This window comes from Ictalurus punctatus, chromosome 6 (assembly GCF_001660625.3).
Source record: "Ictalurus punctatus breed USDA103 chromosome 6, Coco_2.0, whole genome shotgun sequence".
In the NCBI taxonomy this organism is placed as follows: Eukaryota; Metazoa; Chordata; class Actinopteri; order Siluriformes; family Ictaluridae; genus Ictalurus; species Ictalurus punctatus.
This window is the reverse complement of record NC_030421.2, coordinates 22954722-22981796: the sequence shown is the minus strand read 5'-3', so window position 1 is coordinate 22981796 and position 27075 is coordinate 22954722. Positions and strand designations below refer to the sequence as shown.

Here is a 27075-nt window from a genome sequence, read left to right as displayed (position 1 = left end):
TGATATACAATCATTATCTTTATACTGTGTTGTTGGGATAAGTAATGATTTTAGAGCAAAATCATTGGATGGTTCTGAGGTTCCTCTGTAGAGGAAGTAGGAGAAGCGCTGCTGCGACTGCTCGTGATCCTGAACATTGAGACATTGCTGACTGTGCTAATGACATTAATGATGTTGAGTATGTTTAAGCAGGTGGTAGTACAGACAATACAGTGAGGATGAGATCATTGAGCCGATCAGCACTGATACTCCCTCGCCCAGTGCCCCAAGAAGGGACCCAGAGATGAGGATAATTCTAGCCCTGGACGTTCATTATGAAGAAATTCACATACGAGCGCTCACTCACTGTTCCCCTTCTGAAATAATCACTTTCCAAACAAATGCTGCAGATTCAGCAGTCTGGAGCCATGCTGTTGTACTGTGCTGGTGGCTGATGCAGTGTCTCTTTAAGGGTTCTGTGTACTGTACAGATTGATCCATATGACAAGTTCTGACAAGTTCTCTCAAAACCAGACTAACGTTCAAAATGTTTAGTGAGCAGTAGGCATGTGTGCAAATATGAATACAGTATTTGTATTGAACAGATGATGTGTTCTAAACAGATACATATACCGATACGAATACGTCAGGGTTTAAATCAGCCTACTAGTTTGTTGAAGTTTTGGGAAATAGAACGACATTTCTTAGAAAATATCACAAGACGGTATAAACAAAAATGATAACTGCATGAGTGGGATTTAAAAACTGCACATCTCTAGTTGAGAACAAACTGAGGAGAAAGAAAGAAAGACACCTCTACTGATCAGGTGGTAGAGCGGGTTGTCCACTAATCGTAGGGTTGGCGGTTTGATTCCCAGCCCACATGACTCCACATACCGAAGTGTCCTTGGGCAAGACACTGAACCCCAAGTTGCTCCTGATGGCAAATTAGCACCTTGCATGGCAGCTCTGCTACCATTAGAGTGTGAGTGTGTGAGTGAATGGGTGTATGAGAACCAGTGTAAAGCACTTTGGACAAAAGCTCTATATAAGTGCAGACCTTTTACCGTTTACTTCACAGCTGAACAGAAGCAGTGCAGAAGTCACCTTTGTATTCAGAGTTACCATCTACACAAATTTAAACTGGTTTCTTTGGTGTGTGTGTGTGTGTGTGTGTGTGTGTGTATATCGGCGCCACAGGAATACTACACAACCTCATTCTGTGTCTGGAGTATACTTAATAATAATTTTTTTTAAAAACTTTTTTCTATAGCATCTTTAAAAAGGCCTCTCAATGCCTTTAAATAAGAATACATAAGCCTGTACCAAAAAATAGTTAATAGTAAAATAGTTTCAATTATAACAATAATAGTAGTAATAATAGTTAAATAATGAACAAAAAAACAGTGTCATTAAGTAAAAGCAATCCTAAAGAAATACTTTAAGAGAAGATTTAAATACATTAAAAGACTGGGCTTCTCGAAGATCAGATGGCAGCGAGTTCCACAGTTTTGGAACATAAGAAGAAAAGGCCCCATCACCCATAGTGTGTAAACAAGTCTGAAAGACAGTTAAGACAGTGGTTTTCAAAGTGGGGGCCACCAGGGGGCGCCCGGGGGGGCCTCAACAATTTGGTGTGAAAAATAAATTCTCACTCTCAGACAACCACGCGCGCGCGCACACACACACACACACACACACACACACACGATCAATTCCTAATGTAATGTAATGTAAAGATGTAAGATGTAATTATTAATAAAAAAGGGAAATATATTCAGAAGTCTGTATTTTTAATGTGTTTTAAAGACATCTTGCAAAAGGGGGGCCTCGGTCAAATATTAATGCCATTTGGGGGGCCTTGCCCTGGAAAAGTTTGGGAGCCCCTGAGTTAAGAGACCAGGGTTGGAAGAACGGAGGTCACGTTTTGGGGTGTAATTGGGTTAAAAGCTCGGCCGAACTTGAGCTCGAGCTAAATCATGCAAGGCCTTGTATGTAAGCATAAGGATTTTAAATCTACATGAAAGCTGCAGGGCGCCACTGCACGGATTCCAAAATAGGAGTGATGTGCTCACTTTTCCTGGACCTAGTCAGGGTTCTAGCTGCTGTATTTTTTCAGATACTGTAGTTTATTTATTGTAGACTTGCAGACCCCAGCAAGGAGCACATTGCAATTGTCAATGCGAGAAAATACAAAAAATGTAATACAATAATAACAGCAGCTGATCAGTGCAGGCCCAGGAGGGAAAACAGCCAGCACTCAGCAGGACACATCCAGAACGTCCTAACCCTCAGCCATGTCGATTTTAGAAAAAGATTGTTTCGGAGTTAGCCAACAAACATTAAGAACAAGTTCTAGGTGGAAATGTGCCATGTTTGTAGTCTTCTTACAAAAAAAAAATAGATTTTTCACCATCGATGACTGAAAATTGTTTAAAACATGAAAAGTAAGTTTAAACGTCTCAGCAAATAGATATTTGGTAAAGTAAAGGAAGGATGGATGTTCTTCCTTATGTAGAATGGTATAAAGAGAGCGAGTAATAAACAGTCAGGAAAATAGGTGATAAAAGGGCAAATCAATGAATATATTTTACTGAATATTAGATTATATGGTTATAATTAGTGTAAGAAGTGTAGAATTTGGCTGAAAGAATCATTTTCAAGTCTCAGCTCAGTAGGGGAAATGTTTACAAAAAAAAACTAAAAAATCTAAGTATTTATAAAAGTTTCTAAAAATTCTAAGGGACATCAGCTCAAACGGATCACCTGACCATGTGGAAGGTTTGTTGGTGTTATATTTAGAAAGATATTAAGCCATTTTCACATAAACCAGTTCAAACAGAACACCAGTGTTGAAACGAATAGATTTAGGACTTGTGTATGGCGCGCTGTTATAGAAAAATTCGGAGGTCCGTTACCACCCTGATATTTCTATTTCTGCACATTCTGAAATGTTTTAATCCTCTTATACCACAGCAATTTACCAATAATAATGACTTATTTATTAAACGACGACATACTTATGTTTGATAATGTGGATGGCGTGTAAAACAAATGTGCTTGGGTTATAACATTCATTCATTCCCTTGGACTCAAATTTTCTCTCTTTTGAAGTTAATAATAAAAATAATAATGCAGTCTGTCATGTTACAGAGAAACTGCAAACTTCTCCATCCTGAAAAATTAAAAGTTGCAGACTATTAGAAAGCACTCACTGGTGACTTTTCTTTTTTTCACCACATCAACAAGTAGATGTTTTTCTGATGAACACTTTTCCCACTACAGACATCCCTGTGAATTAGATGTTACTATAGAAATGGCATTAGAAAGAGTACATCAACATAAACCTGTGATTTAAATTACAGCCTGTCAAAGCTGCTGTTACAGAAAATGAATGAATCAATCAACTCCTTCTGAGAGATCAGATTTGAGAATTCAACACCATCATACCTTTTTATTGTGCGAGTATTGCGGGTTCAAAATACCTTCGAAAATAGATCTTTTAACAATCGCGACTATCCGCTAAAACAGATGTTCAATTTGATACATTTTTGAAAATTCCCAAGGTTTTTATTTCACCTGTAAACAATAATTATAAGACAAACTATTGGCAATTACAAAATAAATGTACAACTACCTAAAAACAATTGTGACGTCGGGGATAAGGAGAACAAAACAGTAGAAGGAAAACAGGAAAAATCTGCAGTCACCAGAGAAGACCACTTTGTACACTGACTCAGTTTTAGACCCTGACAGAGTTCTCCTGAGAAACTACAGAGAAAGATGAAGACGATTTCTGATAATCAGTGAGCATGTCCTCCGAAGGGAGAGAAGTGTTGTCCGTACACAGCATCGGTGTACTATACGAGTTATCATACGGAGCTACAATGCAGGTTTTACAGCGTGAAGTGGATGAACACAGGCATAGAACATCTAAGGTGCATCTAACTGCTCCAGAAGAGTTCTTCTCCTCTTCTCCAGCTCTCCTTCACTCAGTTCACTGCCTGATGTGTCCCATCCTCCCTGAGAGAGAGAGAGAGAGCAATCAGTCGGTCAGCTAGTCTATATTTTTGGGACTGAGAAAAGTGAAAGAACAAACAGCTATTCAACTGAAATCCTGTGAAAAGTCGCTGAAATGAAGCCTTGCCTCTTCTTTAGGTGTTTTCCTCTTGGGAGATTTCTGTTTGGATTCACTACGATTTTTCCCTCTGGACTTATCATTCTCTTTATCCTTGTCTTTGTCTCGTCCTTTTCTGTCCTTTTCTCCATCAGACTCTGGGGAAGCCTGCAGGGAGAACAGGTTGAGAATACAAACTGTTAAGTTGAAATAATTGTATATTACATTTATGAGTAATTAATTGGACACAATAAGATCACTCAAAATAATGACATATCTTGACAGGGGGGGAAAAATAAATAATAAATAATAATAATCCCTGCGTCCCAATTAGCATACTTATACTATGTACTAAAAGTATGTACACTTTTTAATGAAGAAAAGGTCATATTTTTGAGTGTGTATTAAAAGAGTATGCATGTACTGTGACATCATAACACTCCGTGAGATGGAAGAGAACGCTGTCACACCATAAACAAACTCTGTGTTGCGTTTCAGCTTTTCTTCATTCTTCACTCCTTACATCAGTTATACTATTTAATTTAATTCATCATCCCCCCCCCGTCTAAAATGAATCCTTGGATTCGGCGAAGCAAACGGTCACAAAGCGTTTGAAGAAGGTCCTCCCTCGCGCAAGAAATTGTGGGAAAAAGTGTCCACGGATCCACGCTTGGAAAATCTACCGGGAATAGTAGACCATCCGGGTACCTTTGAGATACTCGTTTCAACATACTGCGATTTGGGACGCACTAATTCTCTTCTCGGATACTGTTTAATACAGATAGCACGCCAATTAGGACACGGGAAGTCTTCCAATCAAAGATAACTTGAAATAATGAACTGTTTGGAAATGACAAAATAATTACATAAAATATTGTCAGACATGAGTTAAGTAAAAAAAAAATAATGAGAACGAGATATATTGGCCCATCATCTTGAAGTAGAAGAAATAAAGAGATACAAGAAATAAAGAGATAAATTAGAAAAAGAATTCGAGAGAAACTGAGATGTCTGGATTTTACTGCACTTGAACTTACAGACTTGTGTCTTCTCTTCTTTCCCTTCTTCTTGTGTTTCTTGGATTTTTTATAGCTTCTCTCTGTGAAAATCAATACATGAGATGATAAAACCATCTCAGCACTACAGACTGGAGTAACAGTGGGGTTAGATTTTACAAGACAAGTGTGTTGTGCAGTGAAGTTATTGATTAACGCTAAGCAGGACAGTTTGTTAAAAGGACACACTAACCGGATTCCCCCGAGGAAGAGTGCTCTGACGGAGATTTTGATGTGGAGCGTTTCTTCTTTTTCGAATGATACTCGTCCTCCTCAGATTCAGAACCCTGCAAAAGGAGACAAGACGGGTCGGTAGGTGCAGAATGTGTGTTTCTGCTGTCTGCTTCGGAGAGACGCGGATGTGGCGTGCTTACCGAGCGAGAACGAGATCGTTTCCTGTGGTGCTTTTTGGACTTCTTTGAGTGTTTCTTGGTTTTGGAGTGATGGTGCTGACACTCATGCTGCAAAAATGGAGAAATACGTATAAACAAACAAACAAACAGCACTAGAACTCTGGCTAAATGATACGGCTTAATCTGCATTCTCTAAACCCTGATGAATTGAACCAAAGTCATTTTGATTACTTGCATGTGATGCTGAAAAACATTCGAAGAGACAATCAGAACAGTACCTCTAGTACATGCATAAAATCTTTGAATATCCTCTTTCTCTCCGACTCCAGAGTGATGTCCTCGAAAGCAGGCTCCTTTAGGAATCGCTCTCTTACCTAAAACAGAGCAAACCTCATTAAAAAAAAAGCCAACCAAGTAGATTGTATATCGTCATAAACGTTTTCAAGTCCAGCCCATACCCCTTCCCATGTAGCATCAGGCTCCAATGAGGGCGTGGCCTGCTTCAGCATGCTCTTGAAGGCTGCTTCTTTCCTCTTCATCTTTCTGGCCTCTTCCTTTTCTCTCTCCCGCTCTCGTGCTTCTGCCTTCTCCAGAAGCTTCACACAGAAGAACAGAAGCTACATTTAACCTCCTCGCTTTTTTGTGCCGCACTGATGGAGTGTGATGCAAAGACGGGTCTTTTGTTTTGTATTCATTTTCAAAAATGTGGCCTGTAGGTCTGAGGGCAGAGGTCAATCCATACTAATGACCGATATGAGTCACAAACACAAAATTAAACAAGGCAGAAAGACTAGACTGAGTAATAAAGTTTGTAGTGTGAACACGGTCAACATGGACCTCTGCTAATCAGAATTCTCATAATAACTGTGGATTGCTCAGCACTCATTTGCATATCGCAGGTGACATCAGTATTGCAAATATTTGTGCTAAACATCAGTCGCTATATTGTACAGACCAAAGTGCATCGTAATCTGAAATTTATTCTCCTAACATAACACGCATTTAACATATACAAGGCAAAAAGAAGAAGAAAAAAAGTCATGCTTACACTGTTGAAGGCTAGTTTAATGTTGCCTGCATCCAGAGTGGTGGCCCTCTTGTCAGAGCTGATGACTGAGCCAAAGTCCTCAAAGCTGGTACTGATCTCCACCAGAAAACCTTTATCCTGCAGACACAATGTGTTTACAAAATCCAGATATGAGCTGTCTTCTTATATAAACCCCTCTCACTGAACCCCCATGGTTCTGCCATGGACCAAAGAACTACCCCGTCTGACAAAAATATAATCAAGCTAGACAAATAAAAAGTGACAGGGATGATGTTGCATGCCAAGTTAGCTACGTTTCTTCTGGACACAAAATTGGCATTCAGTACTTGTAAAAGGCATTCAGTTTATGTAAAATAATGATAATAAAAATATATTATTTATCACTTTATTTATCAGATAAATTAATGCTTTAAAATAAAGCAATGCAACACAGATAGGTTGTGCTTTCTGTAAATAGGCATGGATATAAAGTATAGTCAAGGATTAACAAAACATCTTCAGTTATATCGCACTTCACCTTGTAACACCAAAAGAGTTGTAATTTACCCACTGCCCATTTCGAACTAGACAATTTGAAAAGTAACACTAAGCCATAAAAGAGGTTGTTTTTACAGGGTATCATATATCGTCCCTTAAAAATTTATAGCCAAGAGAATACTTGGCTATAAATACAATTATAATAAAGCCCCACCTTTAAGATGTCTTTGATGATTCTCTTCTCATCATGATAACGAGCCTTGAGATCTTCCACATAGAACTTGAACAAGTCCAGAGGTGTAGAGCCTGAGGATCAGACATGAGGACATCTATTAACCGTACTCAGATGATCAGCTCAGATCTTTTTCAGTTCACACTGACACTTAGTTCTGTTACGTCCTAATGGTCCTGAAACCTTTCATTAGAACCAGAAGGAGTGAGATTTGAGGCACAGGACTAGATTAACCATCAGGTTCGGACAGCAAAGAGTTACAAACACAGCAGAAAAATGGGTACATGAGCAAGGATCCATTTCATTTGTGGTTTATGCATCAACATTTGATTTCTCACTATTGGATTTATTCCCAGACACAGACTTCTGTTTGTGTATTTATTGGAAATCAAAAAGGAGGAAAAATTGCATGTTGCTTTTCAGGCAACTGTAAATTATTAAGGATCCATCAGAAACCATTACTGGTGCCTCTGTGTGTGTGTGTTTTCTGAACTGGTTAGTGTCAGAGTAAAGCGGGGCGTGAACGTGTGTGCATCATGCATGTGTGTCTATGTCTCACCCGGCTGTCCCAGCATGCTAGCGAAGCGGATGTCTGAACTGATGGTTGGATACATCTCCATCCATGCTGACATGGAGTGCAGCTGGCCGTGGTCATGTAACTCATCCAGAAATTTCTACACCACATACACAGAAAAAGAAAGCAGACAGTGAGCACAGTCATACTGCTGTAATGTGAGAAAAAGAAAAATCAGGGATTCTCCTGTGATTTACATCCATGTTTGTAAAGTATATACAAATGATTTGTAAAGTATATACAAATGATTCGAAAAGAAAAACGTTTTTTTGAATCATTAATGTTACTGGAGAAATGACAAATACTTGAGACCAGTGTGTGGTGTGTGTCAGTAACCTGGAAAGACTCCCTGTTTTTGCGCTGTCTGCGTCTCTCCCTCAGCAGAGATTTCTGTTTCTCCTCTTCTTCTTCCTTCTCCAGAGCACGGATGTGTTCCTCAAAGCAGATCAGCGCATCCTCCTTATCCATGTCTGAAACGGATACAAACAGCTTTACACTGCTGCACACTTCCCAGAAGGGGTTATACTTTATTAGCTCAGATTGGAGATCGGAGACAGTGGGTCTCCAGCCTTTTTTAATTTTTTTTTATTTTTTAAACAAGGCATCAAACCGAAAATCACGTGGTGCAATAACATTAGAGCTGCCATTTATTCTGAAGTGAGCACCACTATGCCCTAATCTCTCCAAAGGCTTCAGTCTTCACAATGCGGACACTTTTGTACGAGTGGAATGAGTGTTGGGAAACCACTTAGACATTTAAAAAAAATTTTTAAAGTCAGTGTTTTAAGGTTACTCAGGCACTGTAACACAATATGAGCAAGTATCACAATTTAATACAACAGACTAAGCAGAGAAAACAAAAGGTGGCGATATTTCATTCATACGAGCTGCTGTTCATCGTCTGTAGCAATAAAACATGAAGTCTACATCGAAGAGCTTATTTATCGCAGCGCTACTTACAGCAGTTTTATTTAATTTAGCTCCATCTTAGAACGTGGTTAATATAATGCTTCATAGCCTATTTGAACTTGACCTACATTTCTAGGTAAGCTCTCCTGTTCAATTCAGCATAATAACGGTTTAAATATTCTCAAGATCCACAAGCGTGTTGAAGGGCCCTTCAAAATAAATGCTTTTCATCACTTCGATGCGTGTGTGTTTTCATACTCTGTAGCTCTTCATCCTCAGCAAATGTGGGGTTATCCAACAGGTACTGCTGAGCCTCAGACCAGGTGGTGCGGTATGTGACATTAGCCATGTTATCCAAGATGTTCTTCAGTGCCTCCCAGTTCCTCTTCCTCAGTTGCTTGGCTTGTTCCTACAGCATGGAGAGAGACTGGGCTAAAGAGCAGCACTGCCAGCATGTGATAGGCACCAATATCCACCACTACCAGTCAAAAGTTTAGAGACACTTCACCAAAATGTTTCTCATGATCTTAAAAACCTTTTGATCTTAACGTGTATGATTAAATGTTTGTTGTAGGCAAAAATATAATTTTGCCAACATATTTATTTCTTTCATTAGAAAACTAACATTTTATTTACAAATTAAGTGGATCACTTGGAGCGAAATATTCCAAAAAGCAGCTGAAAAGTGTCCAGCGTAGGTGTGAACTCCTTTAATACGGTTTAAAAAGCATCTCAGGGTGAATCCGCAAGAAATAGGTTGAGAAAATGCCAAGAATACATTTCTGGAAATTCTAGGCAAAAGCGATTTTTGAACAAAATAAATCAATAATTTAATATTTTAGCATCTTCAAAGTAGACCTACTATTTTTAAATCACAACATAATTCCCATATTTCCATTTATGTTATTGAGTTTTGATGACTTTATTATTATTCTAAAATGTGGAAAAAAATGAAGAAAGAATGAGGGTTTCGAAACTTTTGACCGATAGTGTACATCTGAATGTATATCCATTCTTTCAAACTTTGGAATTAGTTACCTTTATATGTATGTATGTGCAATATATATATATATATATATATATATATATATATATATATATATATATATATATATATATATATATATTTTAAACCATCATAACTTCTCTACTCTTAGCTTTGAACATATTTAAAATTACTGACAATTTCAATATGTGCATAACATGCTATGCATAAGACTATTCGATATTGTTTAATTAATTTATGAATTAGGGTATTAATGCCATGTACAATATGTCTAAATCATGTTTTAGAAAATATTATCTAATGACACAGTTAAACACGGTCAAGGTTGCTACACTCTCTGAGCACAATACATTAAGAGAAGGAGAATTTTATGTTACTTCAGTTCAAAGGAACGGGTTCAGATTTTACATCTCGGATATAAAGACAATCCCAACTAAAAGAGTGCCAGCACAGAAATGGAGTGAACTGGCATGATGTAATACTTGGATACATTTATTTTCATTCTAAACTAGGATTGATTTAAAATGTCTCCCCCCACATCCATAAGATTAGATAAAAAGAAAAAAAAAAGAAAAAAGAAAACATAAATCAAGCAGAAGCAGATTCCCCTGTAATCGCCCAGCCACAATCAAGAAATCAAGTAAATCAAAAACAAATAGCACACCTTCTCTTTCTTGGCCAAGTAGAAGAGAACATCATCATAAATCTCCAGTCTGTCTCTCTCTGGAACACAGCTCCACACTTCCAGATCACTAAACATCTGCTCTGCTTTCCTAAACACACAAACACAGTTATCATCTGAGGAACACTGCAGTAGTGCTTTTCTTTGCCAGAAGGAGGAAGTAGTGTATCATGAACTGAACTCATTAATGAGTTCATGTGCTTAAAGCCCCAGTCACTTCTCTCACAGATAATCTGATCTCCGTTTAACATTTTGACAGGAACGTTTTAGAATAAAATAGCAATGCTTCCAAAGCAAGATATTACCACAGGACTGGAAGAAAAAAAGGTCTTTAAAATGTACTTCGTGGGGAGCAAAATGGGATTTCCTCACGTTTGTCATTGCATGTAGGCCTGCATTAGTAATAGCACTGTATTCACAAATGCTTTTCTCACCAAGCAGTCATGCAAAACATGAGTTCCAGTCTCTCGGTGATAATACTGCTGTACTTATACATTTCAATAAATTAAAAAAAAAATGTTTTAAGGTAAAACCAACAGTACAACAAGGTGTATAAAGGTGAAAAGTGAAAGAAAAGTACTAAATGAAAAGCTACGTGTCGGTTTGAACAGACTGGCAGGAGGGAGCTTGCATGTTTCTTTGTAATCAGTAATTATGTTCGTTGTGAAATGGGTTTCTGGCAGTCTGAATCCTACCCATCACTTTCCTGTTATAAAACCTTTACGATCGTAGGAAACAGAGTGTCCCTGACGACACACAGTTCATACTTGTATCTTGTGGTGGAAGTCATTTTATCGTGGTTCTCCAGGAAGCGTTGAAATGTCTCTTTGGATTCCTTGTATTTGATCCTGGCCTCCTCTTTCTCCTCCTTCTCTGTCTGAACCTTGTAGGCATTAAAAGCCTGCTTCTTCTCACTCAGCTTGGGCAGGGCACTGCCAAAACACACACACACACACACACACACACACAGCACTTAACAGAAGAAGACAAAGCAATGCATGCAGTATTATCAAGAAATATCTATTCATTTTAGGGTTAAATTTTGTTATTCATTTTTAATGTCTGTAGTACCTGTAACGAGGGTCATTAATGATCATCTTCATGGCCTGCTCCCAGGATGCATTCGATGCAACACCCTGCACACAAAAACACAAAGCAGTTCTTAGCAAATCCAGCACAGCTACACAATACTGAGGATGGTATCAGCCTCCTCCTCAATGCCACTGAATTCATGTCTGATCTGCCAAATTCAATCCGACTTTCTTTCAGCTACTATGGCCAATACAGGATTGGAAAAGGTGTTAAAAAGTCCTCGATTCTTTTGAAAGTTTGAACTTTGTGTATATAGAAGAAAAACCAAGCATGACTATTAAAGAAATACTCCCATTTTCAAATCCTATATATGTGGTATATAGAGATTAGGTAAATGATAATACTGGAAAAATATGCACTTATAATCGTGTGTGTGTGTGTGTGTGTGTAATAATGGAAATGCCAGAAACTCCTCTGTGGCTGTAAGGAGGTCAGGTGATGTGTTTTCTTAATTGCGCAGTAGGCTTGTATGACACTAACATAATTTTTTAGAAATGCCAGTGCCTTATGTAAGTCACCTTTTCAATTTCCTCCTCATGCCTCATGAGATGAGAGACAGGACAGAGACAAAGAGGATGGCGAGTAGGAAGTGACAGGTTCAAAGAGGAAGCTAGACAAATTCAGTCCTCCATTTATATACCTCCATTATAAGTGCTGCTCAGTGGAGCGTCCTATTGTGTGGTCGCCCCCGAGTCTCAAGCCCCTAATCATACAGTCGGAATAATTAGTGAGCCCTTAGGAAAAGCAGACAGGGGCCTATGAACACAGTTTTGTGCATCAAATTAAAACACACTAAATATAGAAGCACATCCAGGCACCCATCACTCAAATGAGTGCAATATCTGTAGCAGTGCAGTGAGGAATGACAGAGAAAGAGTTAATGTTTGCCTGTGAGAGTGGCTCAACAGGCATTTCGGGGATATAGTGTTGCATGTTCTTGCATCAAAGAAAGAAGAGAGACAGGAAAAAAAAAAAATCCCAAATAGCGAGAGCTCTACCTTCTCCTTAAGCAGTTCTTTGAAAGCCTGCTTCGCTTCTTCTTTGGTGTTCCACTTGTACACTTTCTTCACCAGCTCTGGCCTTTCTTCTTTAGATGTGTCATTACTATAGAGATGGGTATTGTTAAGATTGTTCTAATAACAATAGGATCGATCAGTCATTATGTAAAATAAAATAAAATTATATATATATATATATATATATATATATATATATATATATATATATATATATATATATATATATATATATATATATATCTCCAATAATATTGGCACCCTTGGTAAATATGAGTAAAAATTTTGATCCTTTGTTCAAGAAATTTCACAAAAATACTCGGCACTCATGGATATCAAACAATTGCAAACAAAACAGGTTTATCAAAAAAATATATCTTTGTTAAATATAGGTGTGCAACAATTATTGGCACCCCTATGAATTCGTAATAGAAAGATATATTTGAAGTATATTCCCATTGACATTTTAAGGCAAAATTCCCTTAGTCATTCATACCAATGGGTAAGACCAAGGAATATAGCTGTGATGTACAGAAAAAGGTTGTTGAGCTTCACAAAATGGGAAGTGGCTATAAGAAAATAGCACAAGCATTGAAAATGCCCATTTCCACCATCAGGGCAATAATTAAGAAATTCCAGTCAACTGGAAATGTTATGAATCAACCTGGAAGAGGACGTGTGTATATTGTTTCAACACACTGAAGAGGACGGCTTGAGTGGCCAAAAACAATCTCCAAGGATTGCGTTAGTTGTGTCTTGGGGACAGAAAGTCTCCAAAACTACAATCCGAAGTCACCTACATCACCACAAGTTGTTTGGAAGAGTTTCAACAAACACCAGAGGTGGTTTTGGCACACATAGAGAGGTAGCCATATGGAAAAGTACCTCATGCCCACGGTTAAATATGGTGGCGGCTCTTTAATGTTTTGGGGCTGTTTTTCTGCCAGAGGACCTGGACATTTTGATAGGATACATGGCATCATGGACTCTATCAAATATCAACAGATATAAAATGAAAACCTGACTGCCTCTGCCAGAAAGCTTAAAATGGGCCACAAAATCAAGGTCCTGCCATGGCCATCCCAGTCCCCTAACTTGAAACCCCTAGAAAACCTGTGCGGTGAACTGAAGAGGAGAGTCCACCAGAGTGGACATCAAAATATGAAGGATCTGGAGGGATTCTGTATGGAGGAATGGTCTCTGATCCCTTGCCATGGTATTCTCCAACCTCATCAGGCATTATAGGAGAAGCCTTGACCAAGTACAACGTATTGACTAAAAAGGATGACAATAATTGTTGCACACCTATATATATTTTTTTGATAAACCGGTGTGTTTGCAATTGTTTGATATCCATGAGAGCAGAGTATTTTTGTGAATTTTGTGAACAAATGATCAAAAGGTTAAACAATGAAGACAAATTTTCACAGCTTTCTTTGCTCATATTTATATATACACACACACATAAACAATAGTATCAATAATGCTAAACACTCTAAATTAAGCACCAAAAAACCACTACAGATAAAATAACAGCACTATGATGTGTTAAAACTTTAATCCAATTACAGTTATTACTCAGCCAGATAATCAAGAGAATTTCTAGATTTTTAAAATAAGTCATTCACGTTAACATCTCAGCAAATATGATTTATTGTTGGCCTAAAAATTGTTTTATATAGTAGTTTCTCTGTAACATTTTATTAGCCTGGTGAACTCTGTGGATGTGACATGGGCCTGTGAGAGACAGAGCACTGACTGCAATTCTGGTGATTTATACTGTGCTTGGTCTACAGGTGTTTTAGTAAATCATTCCAATTGGCCTCTACAAGCTATAGTTTTATTTCACTTTCGACAGCAAGAGTTTCTGACATCCAGTAAACTAAAAATCTTTCATATAGCTGCACCCATTATAAGAAAATGTCAAGAAACAAGAAGAAAGGTATGCAACAATATTGTGTGTGCCTTTTCCACAAATTCCACACGATCAAGGGCCTTATGTAAATCCTGGCCAACAGTAATGTCTGACATCACTGAAACTGCAAGTTTTACTCACTTAAAACAGCTTCCCAGGTTCTGGGGGCCATATCTGTATCAGGTACACTTTCGTTGAACCTTGGTTAGGTGAGAAACTTTTCACACACGACAGGGTTTCAACTTTATATGCAGTTCACATGAGCAGAAAGAAAGGTTCATGCCAGGGCCATGTCGGAAAGGATTGCTATCAGTTTACGGTACCACAGTGCAAAAAGCTGTCCAAGAACAAGCCATTAGCCAAATTGTGGATTACAGCTGGGTCATATTCCAAGTTTCATGTGGTTAGTTGGCTCAATGCATCTTTTTAAAACTTTCCCCACACCTCTCTCTCCATTCGCTGGGTACACAATGTACTGCCTACTCGTGTGTGTGTGTGTATAATATACACGTGTGTACCTGGCCTGTGTCTCGGTTGTGGGCGTGTCCTTGGGTGATGTCACAGTTGCCTCACTGCCTCCCTCGCCCCCCTGCACAGGCAACTGAGATGGCTGTTCTTCGGCAACGCTTGTTGCTATGGTAGTGTCAGCCTCTGGAACAGCAGGCACAGCAAGCACTGCATCTGTGTGAGCTGTGAGAATGGGAGTAGTGCCAGGAGCTACAACATCCACCGTCCTAAAAAAAACACACACACACACACACACACACACACACACCATGAATCTTAACTATGAAGTAAAGATTTAAACATGTTTTAATTGAAATGCAAATGTCAATTCATATGATATTAATAGTCTTACCCATTCTCCTCAGCCTTTATCATAGCTAAAAGAAAAAAAGACAAAGACTTTTTAAAAGGCACTCTGTACACATCACCATTCACTAAGCCCTGCTTATAATGTTTATAATAGACAGCTTCAGAGATTTCATACTTCAGGCCATTTAATTTAACTTCACCATGATCATTTTCATATTAGATCATAGAACAGGGGTGTCCAATCTTATCTGGTAAGAGCCAGTGTGGCTGCAGGTTTTCATTTCAACCAAACAGAAGTCACACCTGAGTCTACCGAAAGCCAAGCTCAACTAATTAAACAGGAGGAATCAGGTGTGGCTACTGCTTGATTGGAATGAAAACCTGCACCCACTCCGGCCCTTTGCGGATAAGATCGGACACCCCTGTCATCGAACCCTACGTCTACATCTTTCATGAATTCAAGAACACAACTTTTCAGAGAATAAGTGATGTTTGAGCGTCCTCTTAAAACAACTCTGTACAGACCGTCATGCTGGCACCATCAACATAACTTCCACTATTAGCTTCTCTTAAGCACTGGACACTATTTGAGTCTGGGCAGTGTCTTTGTTTTTCTTCACATGTAATGTTTTAAATGGTGAGGTGATGGACCCTTGTGCAATACAGTTATAATGACAGCTTTACACTTTCTCTATATATTGTGGTTTTGTATTTTGCTCAGTTTACTGCTTCTGTACATCACTGCATGTTTTTGAAGCTTGGCCTTGTATTAGCGGCTCTAGTCACAGAGTCTGAAATGAGTAGCAGTTCCCAACCAAAATACAACTTTAATAACTATGCTCAAAATTTAAAACCAGGATTTGTTGTCAAATCCATCTGATGAAAGTAATGATAAAAACATTTAATAAAAGCTCATCTATACAGTCACTGCAGGGCATAGTTGACCATTTCTTAAAAGAAACCATTATTTATAACCAATCTTTTATTTCTGTTTTAGTGGCATACCTGTACCTGTCTCATATTTGATTCTGTGCAAAGAAGAAAGACAAAGAGGTGAGGAATCTATTCCTACTCTCCAACTGTAACACATTTACTGTTTACTGTGTACACATTAGGTCCTCAACACAAACACTTTAAACCCCACATTCATCATTTAATGTTAAATATCCTGAGAATGGATTTGAAAGTCATACCTTCTAGATCTTCGAGTTCTTTAGGTTTTGTCCAACGTGACTCTTTAGTCTGAGAGTTGTAGTAATAAGGCTTCCCAGTGTCAGACTTGTACTCCTTCCATGGGCACTTAGAGAGCATTTGCTGCAACACAGTAACATCAATATGTAATGTGTCTAATCCAATAGTATCTGCATTTGAAGACATGATCTCCAGTTCTCTTTAAAGTCCATGTTGTGATTGGGAAAGATCAATAAATCTTATTGTAAGAGATAAAGAGAAGGACAGTGAGAACTGGAGGAAATTTGGAAAAGTTGGAATTTGGCCTTTACCTCTGCAGGTGATTTGAGATCATCTGGTTTCTCCCAGGTGGACTGCTTGGTCTCCGTGTTGTAGTAATAGGTTTTGCCGTCCACAGACTTATGCTCTGTCCACACTGATTTCTGCTGGAGTCCATACACATTGCATTAGTGTCACTTGTGACTGCAACAGAGCTCAAATTTAAATTAAAGGGTTCCAGAAATCTTTCTGTTTAATTTTTTGTTTTAGATTAGATTTGAACACCAGTGAGATTTTATTCGGTATAATACGGCGTCTGTAGGCACTCCGTGTACTGACCTTTTTAGGCTGGTCATCTGGGGGAGAGTTTGCTGCTGTGCTCTGCAAAAACAGAAACCCAATGACATCTCTAAAAGGACAACATGTTACAATGCCAACCAGCAAGATAATTCTCCACTACCAATTTATTTACTTTTTTGCATTTATATCGGTAATTAATGTCAGTGTGTTTTAGTTGTGCTTACAGTAGTTCCAGGGGCAGCATTAGCTAAAAGGGCAAATTGAGAAAGAATACAATTAACTTAATTATACTGAGAAAATATTTAGTTTATTTATGAGCTCATTTTTAAAATATTTATTTTTAATCTTTTATTTTTTAAGCTGACTTACCAGCTGTATCCACAGGACTAACACCAGGCTATAAGAAAGAAAACATTAAGAGTCATTTTTATAAACTATAAATAATAATAAAAGACATCTAAACACTGCAGAAAAAAAGTCAACATTATCAGTTCACGCAGTATCTTAAATTGAAAATAGTGTACATAATTGGTTAAAATAATATGGCAACTGGCAAAAGAGAACAGAATCTGACTGAAACTTAAACTGGTGAAATTTAAACTCATGCTGGAACCACTGCAACTGATCGGAGGAAAAAAGAAAAAGGTAATACATTCAGCACCAGAGTAAAAACAGATATTCTACAGAATACATCATTGTTTTCACAATGAATTATATGAGAATTTTCTTCTGTGAAATTGGGTGACTGCTTTTAATGCAATAACATTTAGTAATATGTGAGCAATATCACAACCAAGTACTTAGTTATAAATAATTAAACCAGCCTAAAAAAATATTTATAAAAGTGAAAGATATCGCACCTCACATTATATAAAGCACAGCTATATTAAAAAAAAAAAAAAAAAGATTGGTTAATTTCCCTCCATGCCCTGTGTTCTTTATGCTAATGCCATCACCACTTTTGGTTGTGAGGATCTATTTCTAACCCGAGAGACAAGGGTGGAAAGCACTATGGGGCTACTTTACCGGTCCTGTTGGCTGCATCGTCGCTGCTGGCATGCGTGGTGGCATCATTGGCGGCATCATTGGTGGCATCATGCCTGGCATCTAATAAAAGAGCTTCATGAAAAATTCATCTAAGCTGCTAATTTCTCTCCAGTGTGGCACATGGTGCTGTGTGGTATTAATACACGGTGCGAGACGCAAGAGAGCAAGCATAAGTGTGTGTGTGTCAGTTTTTAAACCCCTTTTTGAAATGTGAAGCTACAGCTTGGTCTTCGTGAAGAAGGAAATGAGCTTTTCGATCTAAAGCACAGGAAGTGCTGGGGAGATGAACACTTAAACAACATTTAACACATAACACCTTCTAATTGAAAATGACATCACAAGCAGGTGGAGACGTAGCCTTCAGTCATCTACGCCTGGGTAAATAAAAACTTGGGCCAAGCCCAAAATGGCAAAATATTAAGCTTTTAATGGTCTTAACAACAAATCATTGGTCAGGAAATTAGCGAGAATTAAACAAATAGATAAAGTAACTTAATATGGGATAGCTTTTCCCTTTGATTTCTTTTCATGTTTAAGCCTTGTGGGTAAACTGACAGTTTTTCATTATTTTAACATTTTTATTTTGTACACACAGACATATGTTAGTTTGAATTTTACATCAAACATTTTAATCATCATCATGATCTAATCTTTACATACAAGAAGACTATACAAGTGAATTCCCCTGTTTCTGGATCTTCCCCCAAACAAGTCACAGCAGCAAACGTAAACGAGTAAATGATAGCACAGTTTCATTCTTGCTAATTTTCTGACCAATGATTTGTTATTAAGACCATTAAAAGCTTAGTTGTTTTTTTTTTACTTAGAATGAAGTGGCACTCAAATACATTCATGTAAAAGCAGCACAGGCTTTATTACATCATACACATCAGTAAAAGCATGGAAAGAACTCTGATGGCAGTGCTCCTGATCAATCCATCATATAGCATGACTCGCACAGAGCAAAGATAAATCGAAATTTAAACACGGGTAATACATAAGAATGAGGTATGAAGACTGTACTGACAGCAACTTTTGTACTGATAAGTAATGCATGAATTCTCTGTGTGAATCTCTGCTTGCCTGTCTGACATCTCGGACTGGATGAGGGAACACCACCTTAAGCGCAACTTGGCAAAATCTGAGCTTCTCGTCATCCCAGCCTGCCCCTCAATCAACCACAGCCTTACTGTACAGCTCAGCTCCACCACACTCAATCCAACCAGGACAGCCTTGTGGTGATTTTACAGACCACATCTCAACAACTGCACGGTCCTGTAGGTTCACTCTGTACAACATCAAGAAAATCAGACTCTACCTCACCGAACAGGCTACACAACTACTAGTCCAGGCTCTTGTCATATCAAAACTGGACTACTGCAATGCACTACTCTCGGACTTCCCAGTCAGCTCCATCAAACCCCTTCAGATGATTCAGAATGCAGCAGCACGTCTCGTCTTCAACTAGCCCAAAAAAACCCATGTCACACCCCTCTTCATCTCCCTCCACTGGCTTCCTGTAGCCGCCCGTATCAAATTCAAGGCCTTGATGCTCACCTACAAGACCTTGTCTGGAACAGCACCCTCCTACCTCAACTCTCTCCTTGAGGTTTACGTTCCCTCACGCAATCTGCGATCGGTTAACAACCAACACTTAGTAGTGCCTACTCAGCATGGCTCAAGGTCCCTTTCCAGAACCTTCACACTAACTGTCCCTCAGTGGTAGAATGAACTTCCAACCAAAATCCTGACCGCAGAATCTGTCACTTTTTCAAAAAACAGCTAAGGACCCACCTCTTCTTTGAACACCTAACTAACCCATAAAATGCCAACCCCACATTATCCTTAAAACAACAAAACAAACAAACAAACAAACAAAAAACCTACTCTGGCACTTACACCTCTACTCTGCGCACTTTGCTTTCTAGAACTCAATTAAAGATCTTGTATGGTAGCACTACTTGTATTGTTTTCTGCTTGATATATCGCTTTGCTTGTATTTCCTCATTTATAAGTCGCTTTGGATAAAAGTGTCTGCTAAATGAATATATGTAAAAATAATGAGATGGCTTATTACTAAACTATTTTCTTTACCTGTCCCATTGGAGGAGCACCCATCGGGGGCATCATGGGGGGTGGAATCATTCCTCCAGGCATGGGAGCCATGTTAGGGGGCCTCTGACCCATCGGTGGGATACCCATAGGCGGGAAGTGAGGTGGTATTCCAGGCGGTCCCATCTTTGGAGGGGAAAAAACAAAACAAAACACAAGAACACAATAAAAAAAACATTTTTAAAAACCCCACACACAAACAAGGCAGTAGCAGCTCAAACAAAAGAGGAGAAAATCAATAACAACTTACAAAAGGAGGTGGTATTGCTGATGGAGGGACTCCAGGAAAAGGTGGTGCTTGACTTGGAGCATTATTCCCATCAGTAGAGGACTTTCAGGAACAAGATTTCAAACTATTAATTACTACAATTCCCCTGCGTAAAAGGTGCTCTACACTGACAAGTGTGCTGGTATTGTAAAACAGCAACACAACAGGACAAGAAGACAATTTTGGTCACGTCAAATCATTTGGCACATTTCTGGATAAACTGCATGTATAAAATGACTTCTCTTAAACTATAGCAGTAAAAATATCAAAACGCAAAAGAAAAATGTTTCTCTCACAGCTAGGGCATTATCTGAAACTGATAAAGGTTTTAAGTTCCCACTCTGTACAAACACATCACATTATATAGTCCTGAAAACTTGATGTACATGTCAGTTTGTGTCATTATCATGTGAACTTTTTTCAATAACTTTTCAAGCACAATTTTTTTGGTGGGTTGGGAGTTGTTTGTTTTCAAAGACTATACAAGAAATGTCATTCAAACATTCTTTATTTCTTCTTTTTACATCCCAAAAAATATTATTATTAATAATACTAATAAACAGAGGGGGAGACGGAGGGGTTGCAACAGGGCGTCATATTTTGAGTTAAAGGATTGTATTCATGTTCTTTCAAAAATAAACACATTAAAGTTATTTAGCAATTTTCGTATGTACTGACTTTTTAGAATTCAAGCACTTTTAAGCACCACTAGATAAAAATGGCTATTTAAGTTTTTCCAGTATATAAATTTCAAAAAGACAATTTCAAGCACCTTGTACAATCCATGATAAAATCACACACAATAAATTAAAAACCAAAATCTCAGTTTCCAAATAATCTGCATTCGTGATTTTTTTTTCCTATCACTATCCAGAATATCACAGAGGAACTTCACAATATGTTGGATTTGTACTAAAGATGCCATGAAATATTTTATAACCACCACTGGTATTTTCTAGATTAAACAATAAAGAAATTGTTTTTCCAACACACTTTTCTGAAAAAGTGTCTCGACAGTGCCTTCAAAGTGAAATAAATATTTTGAAAAAGTATGAAAACGTGTGCACATTTAATTAAACGAAGCCTCTTTTGCATAATGGAATGCACATGTAATTTTAAAAAAGTTCCAATACAAACAAAAAACAACGTAAGAATGTCAGCAATCAACTGGCAAAAATACATGTAATGCTTTTTATTACCTTATTCACCCTTAGTATCTTGCCTTACAGAGGATGATATAATATATATATATACACGTGTTTCCAGAGTTTGTTATAAATGAAGTGAAGCTTTTCTATTAACAAACTAAACTTCACCCAAGTTAGCTAGCTAGCTAGCGTTAGCCGAAACCGCAGCTCATTATTCAGCTAGCTGTTCAAACAAGCTCCGTATTTAGATTTATAAACTGAATGTGTATCAGTTATATTTAGCTCAGATATCAACTTGTGGGATTTATATTTATTTATATTATTTTATATCCAACCTTTTTAGTGCTTTCTCTCACACAGCCTTGTACAAAAGTCAGACTCCTGTTTGTGTAGCTAACGCCATGGGCTAACTAGCCCCTTCTTAAGCGGATATCTGTAGTGTAGTGGTGAAATGAAAATAAACGTGATATAAAACATAAAGACGTAAACATGTTTACAAGCTGTTTACATTCATAAACAACAGCGCGCGCTAGCAAAACTCATTCATTCAGCACGCCGCGGCGCCTAGCTACAGCGCTAACTCCTCCACACAAGCACTCGCTCAATACTCAATATATATCCGTTATTAAAAACACACCGGTATGAACTCGGCTTCTCTAATACTTTTTCATACTGTTTTAGCGCTAAAACCTACAAATATTATACGTTCTTGTACAATTTCGGCCATATGTAACTCACCATGTTGCATTTAGCAGCCGAACTTCTCCTCCACGACCCAACAAGGTGCAATCTGATTGGATAATTCGGACAAGGTTCAAAGTTCAGGAAGGAAACCGCATCGCTCGAGCAGTGAGTGGGCAGAGTAGTGAAACGGTAGTGAGAAAAACGAGCTGAGATAACTGACTGGAATTGTTTCTGGAATCAGAAACTTATTAACACTGTGGTGATACATGTATAGTTTCTTTCAGAAATGTTAAAAAGTAAACATTTGCACCGATGATGCTATTGTGTCTGTTACTGTGAGCTTTTCAGAAAATGCCTCTCGTAGAAACCTATAGGTAGCATATTTTGATAGTGTAAATTGTCTTATCAGAGTTTTCACCAGAAGAAAACTATGTATAGCGTTTTCTCTCATGATATAAAATGTTTCACCATAAAATAGAAGCACGAATGTATGAGCTTGCAAAAATATATATATATATAATAATTGCGCGTGCGCAGAAGCTTTTAAGCTTCCTGTAGGACGTTTTGATAGGAAGGACAATTTCTTTCCATCTGCACAAAAGTGTATATCGTTTTAACCCTCCTGTTATGTTGGGGGGAAAGGTTACATCCATTACGTTATGGGTAAAAATGACTTCCACTGTTTAAATACACTAAAAAAACAGCAAAGAACAGCTTAAAACAGTAAACATTTATTATTGTTTGTTCGAGACAAGCCATAAGAAGACATATTTGCACATAAGTTCATGACCCTAAATGAGGAAAAGTAAAAAAAAATCAAAAGAGATTAACCAGTATTTGAGACATCTCAAATGTGGAAATGAGTCAAATTGACCCATAACATCCATCCATCCATCCATCCATCCATCTTTTATACCGCTTACCCTGCTAGGTGCCGGGGACGTGAAGCTGGAGCCTATCCCAGGGAGCATACAGCACAAGGCGGTGTACACCCTGGACATCGCAGGGCACAATCACATACACATTCACACACCCATTCATACATTATGGACACTTTGGACATGCCAATCAGTCTACCATACATGGCTTTGGACTGGGGGAGGAAACCGGAGTACCCGGAGGAAACCCCTGCAGCACAGGGAGAACATGCACACTCCGCACACACAGGGCTGTGGTGGGAATTGAATCCCCAACCCTGGCGAACGTGCTTACCACTAAGCCACCGTGTGCCCACCCATAACATAATAGGAGGGTTAATCAAAAAAATATGAAGCATATACCAGTTTCAGTGAAATGTTTGGGTTAGGGATGGTCAAATCGTGTTACAGTTGTATTTATCAAGACAATTAATCAAAAATCAGACCCAAGAGGCTTTTCAACTCTAGACCAGTAAAATCTAGAGGTGAAGATTTGGGATAAAAGTTGAATGTTTTGGACATTGAACATGTGGCAGGAGTATTCTACATTTATTATGCACTAACAGCAGACTGCAAAAACACTGGCACATACTTTCAGGCATACACAATGTAAATAATGAATAAAATAATGGAATTATCTGCCTTGAATCCTTTACATTTTAATTTACTCACCCACCTGTTTGTATAAGGCCTGCTGGAACCTAGTATATATGATGTAATGTTTTTAAAAAAACAAAAAACAAAACCTACTATCATGTACAAATAAATATGAATTCAAACAAACATGTATGTGTTCTCCCCGTGCTGCGGGGGTTTAATCCGGGTACTCCGGTTTCCTCCCCCGGTCCAAAGACATGCATGGTAGGCTGATTGGCGTGTCTAAAGTGTCCATAGTGTATGAATGGGTGTGTGAGTGTGTATGTTATTGTGCCATGCAATGGACTGGCACTGTGTCCAGGATGTACCCCTCCTTGTGCCCGATGCTCCCTGGGATAGGCTCCAGGTTCCCCCGCGACCCTGAAGAAGGAGTAAGCGGTAGAAGATGTATGGATGGACAAACATGTGTTATATTTTGTTCAAATTAAATTATAAGAAAAAGTATGAAAGTTAGCCCCACAATTAATCTTAACCTTCATAACCTGCCGTATAAACTGAGTCTTGCAAATAATTTGCAAAGTTAAAAGTGTGAGACCTTGTTGGACTTTTTATTTTTAGTCTGGGTTCATTCCTGGAATCCTTCCCTGCAATATCTTTCCTGATGTTTAAAGTTTGGTGGTAGCCATGCACTTGTGAACAGTCCTCACTGCATCTCAGACCACAGGCTTTCAACAGACTTCAAATCAGTGGGCTTTTTATGTTGAAGGGTTTTTTGGATGATTGCCTTGAAACATCATCTGGTAAAACATAGGCAGATGCTGGTGGACTCTCCTCTTCAGTTCACCCCACAGGTTTTCTATGGGTTTCAAGTCAGGGGACTGGGATGGCCATGGCAGGACCTTGATTTTGTGGTCAGTAAACCATTTTTGTGTTGATTTTGATGTATGTTTTGGATCATTGTTCTGCTGGAAGATCCAACCACAACCCATTTTAAGCTTTCAGGCAGAGGCAGTCAGGTTTTCATTTAATATCTGTTGATATTTGGTAGAGTCTATGATGCCATGTATCCTAACAAAATGTCCAGGTCCTCTGGCAGAAAAACAGCCCCAAAACATTAAAGAGCTGCTACCATATTTAACCGTGGGCATGAGGTACTTCTCCATATGGTTACCTCTCTGTGTGCGTCAAAACCACCTCTGTTGTTTATTGCCAAAAAGCTCTATTTTGGTTTCATCTGAAGACTTCCTGTGTTGTTCCAGTACCCAAAATTGCACATCCTAAGGAGCCCAACCACTTCAGACCGGTAGCCTTAACATCGCACCTGATGAAGTCCAGGGAGATGATTGTACTGCAACAGCTGGTGAGCTCAGAGCTAGACCCCTTACAGTTCGCTTACCGACCAGGCATTGGGGTTGATGACGCCATTATTTACCTGATGCACAGATCACTGCTACACCTATGTTTTGTTATTTTTCCAGTGCTTACAATACAATTCAGCTGTCACTACTTTGGGGGAAGCTTTTGGGAGCTGACGCCATCTGGCTGCATGGATAATCAACTATCTCACTGACAGACCACAGTATGTGAGGCTCCAGGACTGTATATCTGATGTGGTGGTCAGCAGCACGGGAGCACCACAGGGTACAATGCAGGGTATTTTCTCTTCACCCTGTACACTGCAGACTTCAGGCATAATACTAGCAGTCGCCACATGCAGAAGTTCTCTGATGATACTGTCATTGTTTGACGAGTATCAGAAGAGAATTATCAGGAATTCCCGGGAGGTCATCGCTGACTTTGTCAACTGGTGTGAGTTAAACCACCTCTGCCTCAACGCCAGCAAGACAAAGATGGTAGTTGACCTCCGCAGGAGGCCACCCCGGTCTATGTCTGCGAACATCCAGGGTGTTGAAATCGAGAGGGTGGAGACATACAAATTCCTGGGTGTTCACCTCAACAATAAACTGGACTGGTCCATAAACACAGATGTCCTGTCTAAAAAGGGCCAAAGTCGTCTCCACCTGCTGAGGAGACTGAGGTCTTTTGGTGTGTGCAGGACCCTGCTGAAATTGTCCTGTGACACTGTGGTAGCATGTGCTATCTTCTATGCAGTAGTTTCCTGGGGAGTCTGGAGCACAGAGAGGGGCAGGAAACGTCTTAACAAACTGATCAAGGGGGCTAGCTCGGTCCTGGTCTGCCCTCTGGACAGCATAGAGGTGGTGGGCAAGAGGACAATGTTAGCTAAGCTGGCATCTATCATGAGAAATTCCTCTCACCCCCTGTATGAGACATTGGGGTCCCTGAGCAAGAAGGAGTGCTACCGCAGGTCCTTCGTCCCTACAGCAGTCAGACTCTTTAAATGGTCTACACTTATATAGCAATTTTATCCAAAGCAATTTACACTGTGTCTCATTCCCCCCTTCACACACACACTCACACACCAATGGTAGCAGAGCTGCCATGCAAGGCGCTAATTTGCCATTGGGAGCAACTTGGGGTTAGGTGTCTTGCCTAAGGACACTTCGGCATGTGGAGTCATGTGGGCCAGGAATCGAACCGCCAACCCTACGATTAGTGGACAACCTGCTCTACCACCTGAGCCACAGCCTCCTTTAATGCAAATAACAGCACAATGTAGCACTGGTAGTTGTTTTTGCATCATCAGCCTACACATTCACAATAATTCTGCTATATGAACATTTATTAGTTTATTACTATTTGTTGCTCACCCTCTAATGTTAACTGTGCAATAATCCATTTATCACTTTTCTGTCTATAAATGAGTTGTTACTCATCTGTATATATCATATTTGTATTCACCTATACATACATTGAGGTGTTCATAGTGTACATATTGCCACTTTTTTTTATTTTTCATTACTATTATTCTTGTTTTTCTATTCCTATTGTGTGTGTGGTATATATATATATATATATATATATATATATATATATATATATATATATATATATATACAATTCTATTCTTATTTAATGTGTATTCTTTCCTATCTGTTTGTGTGTGTGTGTGTGTGTGTGTGTGTGTGTGTGTGTGTGTGTGTGTGTGTGTGTGTGTAATTGAGCTGCTGTGACGAGGGAATTTCCCCAGCATGGGATCAATAAAGTTTTTAGCATATCTTATCAGACCATAGAACCCGATCCCATTTGAAGTTCCAGTAGTGTCTGGCAAACTGATGACACTTGAGTTTGTTTTTGGATGAGAGTAGAGGCTTTTTTCTTGAAACCCTTCCAAACAACTTGTGGTGATGTAGGTGACTTCAG

At 38.8% G+C, this 27075-nt stretch overlaps 1 protein-coding gene across 2 annotated transcripts; it reads right to left on the bottom strand.

Annotated features, from left to right (window-relative positions):
• Positions 1-3400: 3400 nt before the first annotated feature.
• On the bottom strand, positions 3401-22443 carry prpf40a (PRP40 pre-mRNA processing factor 40 homolog A). Of its 2 annotated transcripts, none has more exons than XM_053681030.1 (27): positions 22334-22443; positions 20430-20510; positions 20162-20305; positions 18047-18127; positions 17390-17417; positions 17245-17267; positions 17060-17101; positions 16774-16887; positions 16465-16585; positions 15315-15339; positions 14974-15189; positions 12523-12628; positions 11504-11568; positions 11200-11364; positions 10415-10523; positions 9003-9153; positions 8172-8305; positions 7821-7935; positions 7244-7335; positions 6553-6669; positions 5963-6100; positions 5783-5878; positions 5526-5612; positions 5345-5438; positions 5134-5195; positions 4127-4264; positions 3401-4002 (listed from the first exon to the last, which is right to left on the bottom strand). In XM_053681030.1, exons 1-27 carry the CDS (start codon positions 22334-22336, stop codon positions 3913-3915), a joined length of 2637 nt encoding a protein of 878 aa, XP_053537005.1. In that variant the 5' UTR covers positions 22337-22443; the 3' UTR covers positions 3401-3912. The 2 variants fall into 2 exon arrangements, with proteins under 2 accessions (XP_053537005.1, XP_017325496.1); XM_017470007.3 differs by having other exon boundaries at positions 16774-16884.
• Positions 22444-27075: the final 4632 nt, after the last annotated feature.

What these genes read in the sequence shown, in the direction of transcription:
- prpf40a (XM_053681030.1), bottom strand. An exon ending in ATAAAGGCTGAGGAGAATGG is followed by an intron (nt 15,190 to 15,314) that starts GTAAGACTATTA and finishes TGTTTTTTTTAG; the next exon opens with GACGGTGGATGTTGTAGCTC. An exon ending in GGAAAACACCTAAAGAAGAG is followed by an intron (nt 4,003 to 4,126) that starts GCAAGGCTTCAT and finishes TCTCTCTCTCAG; the next exon opens with GGAGGATGGGACACATCAGG.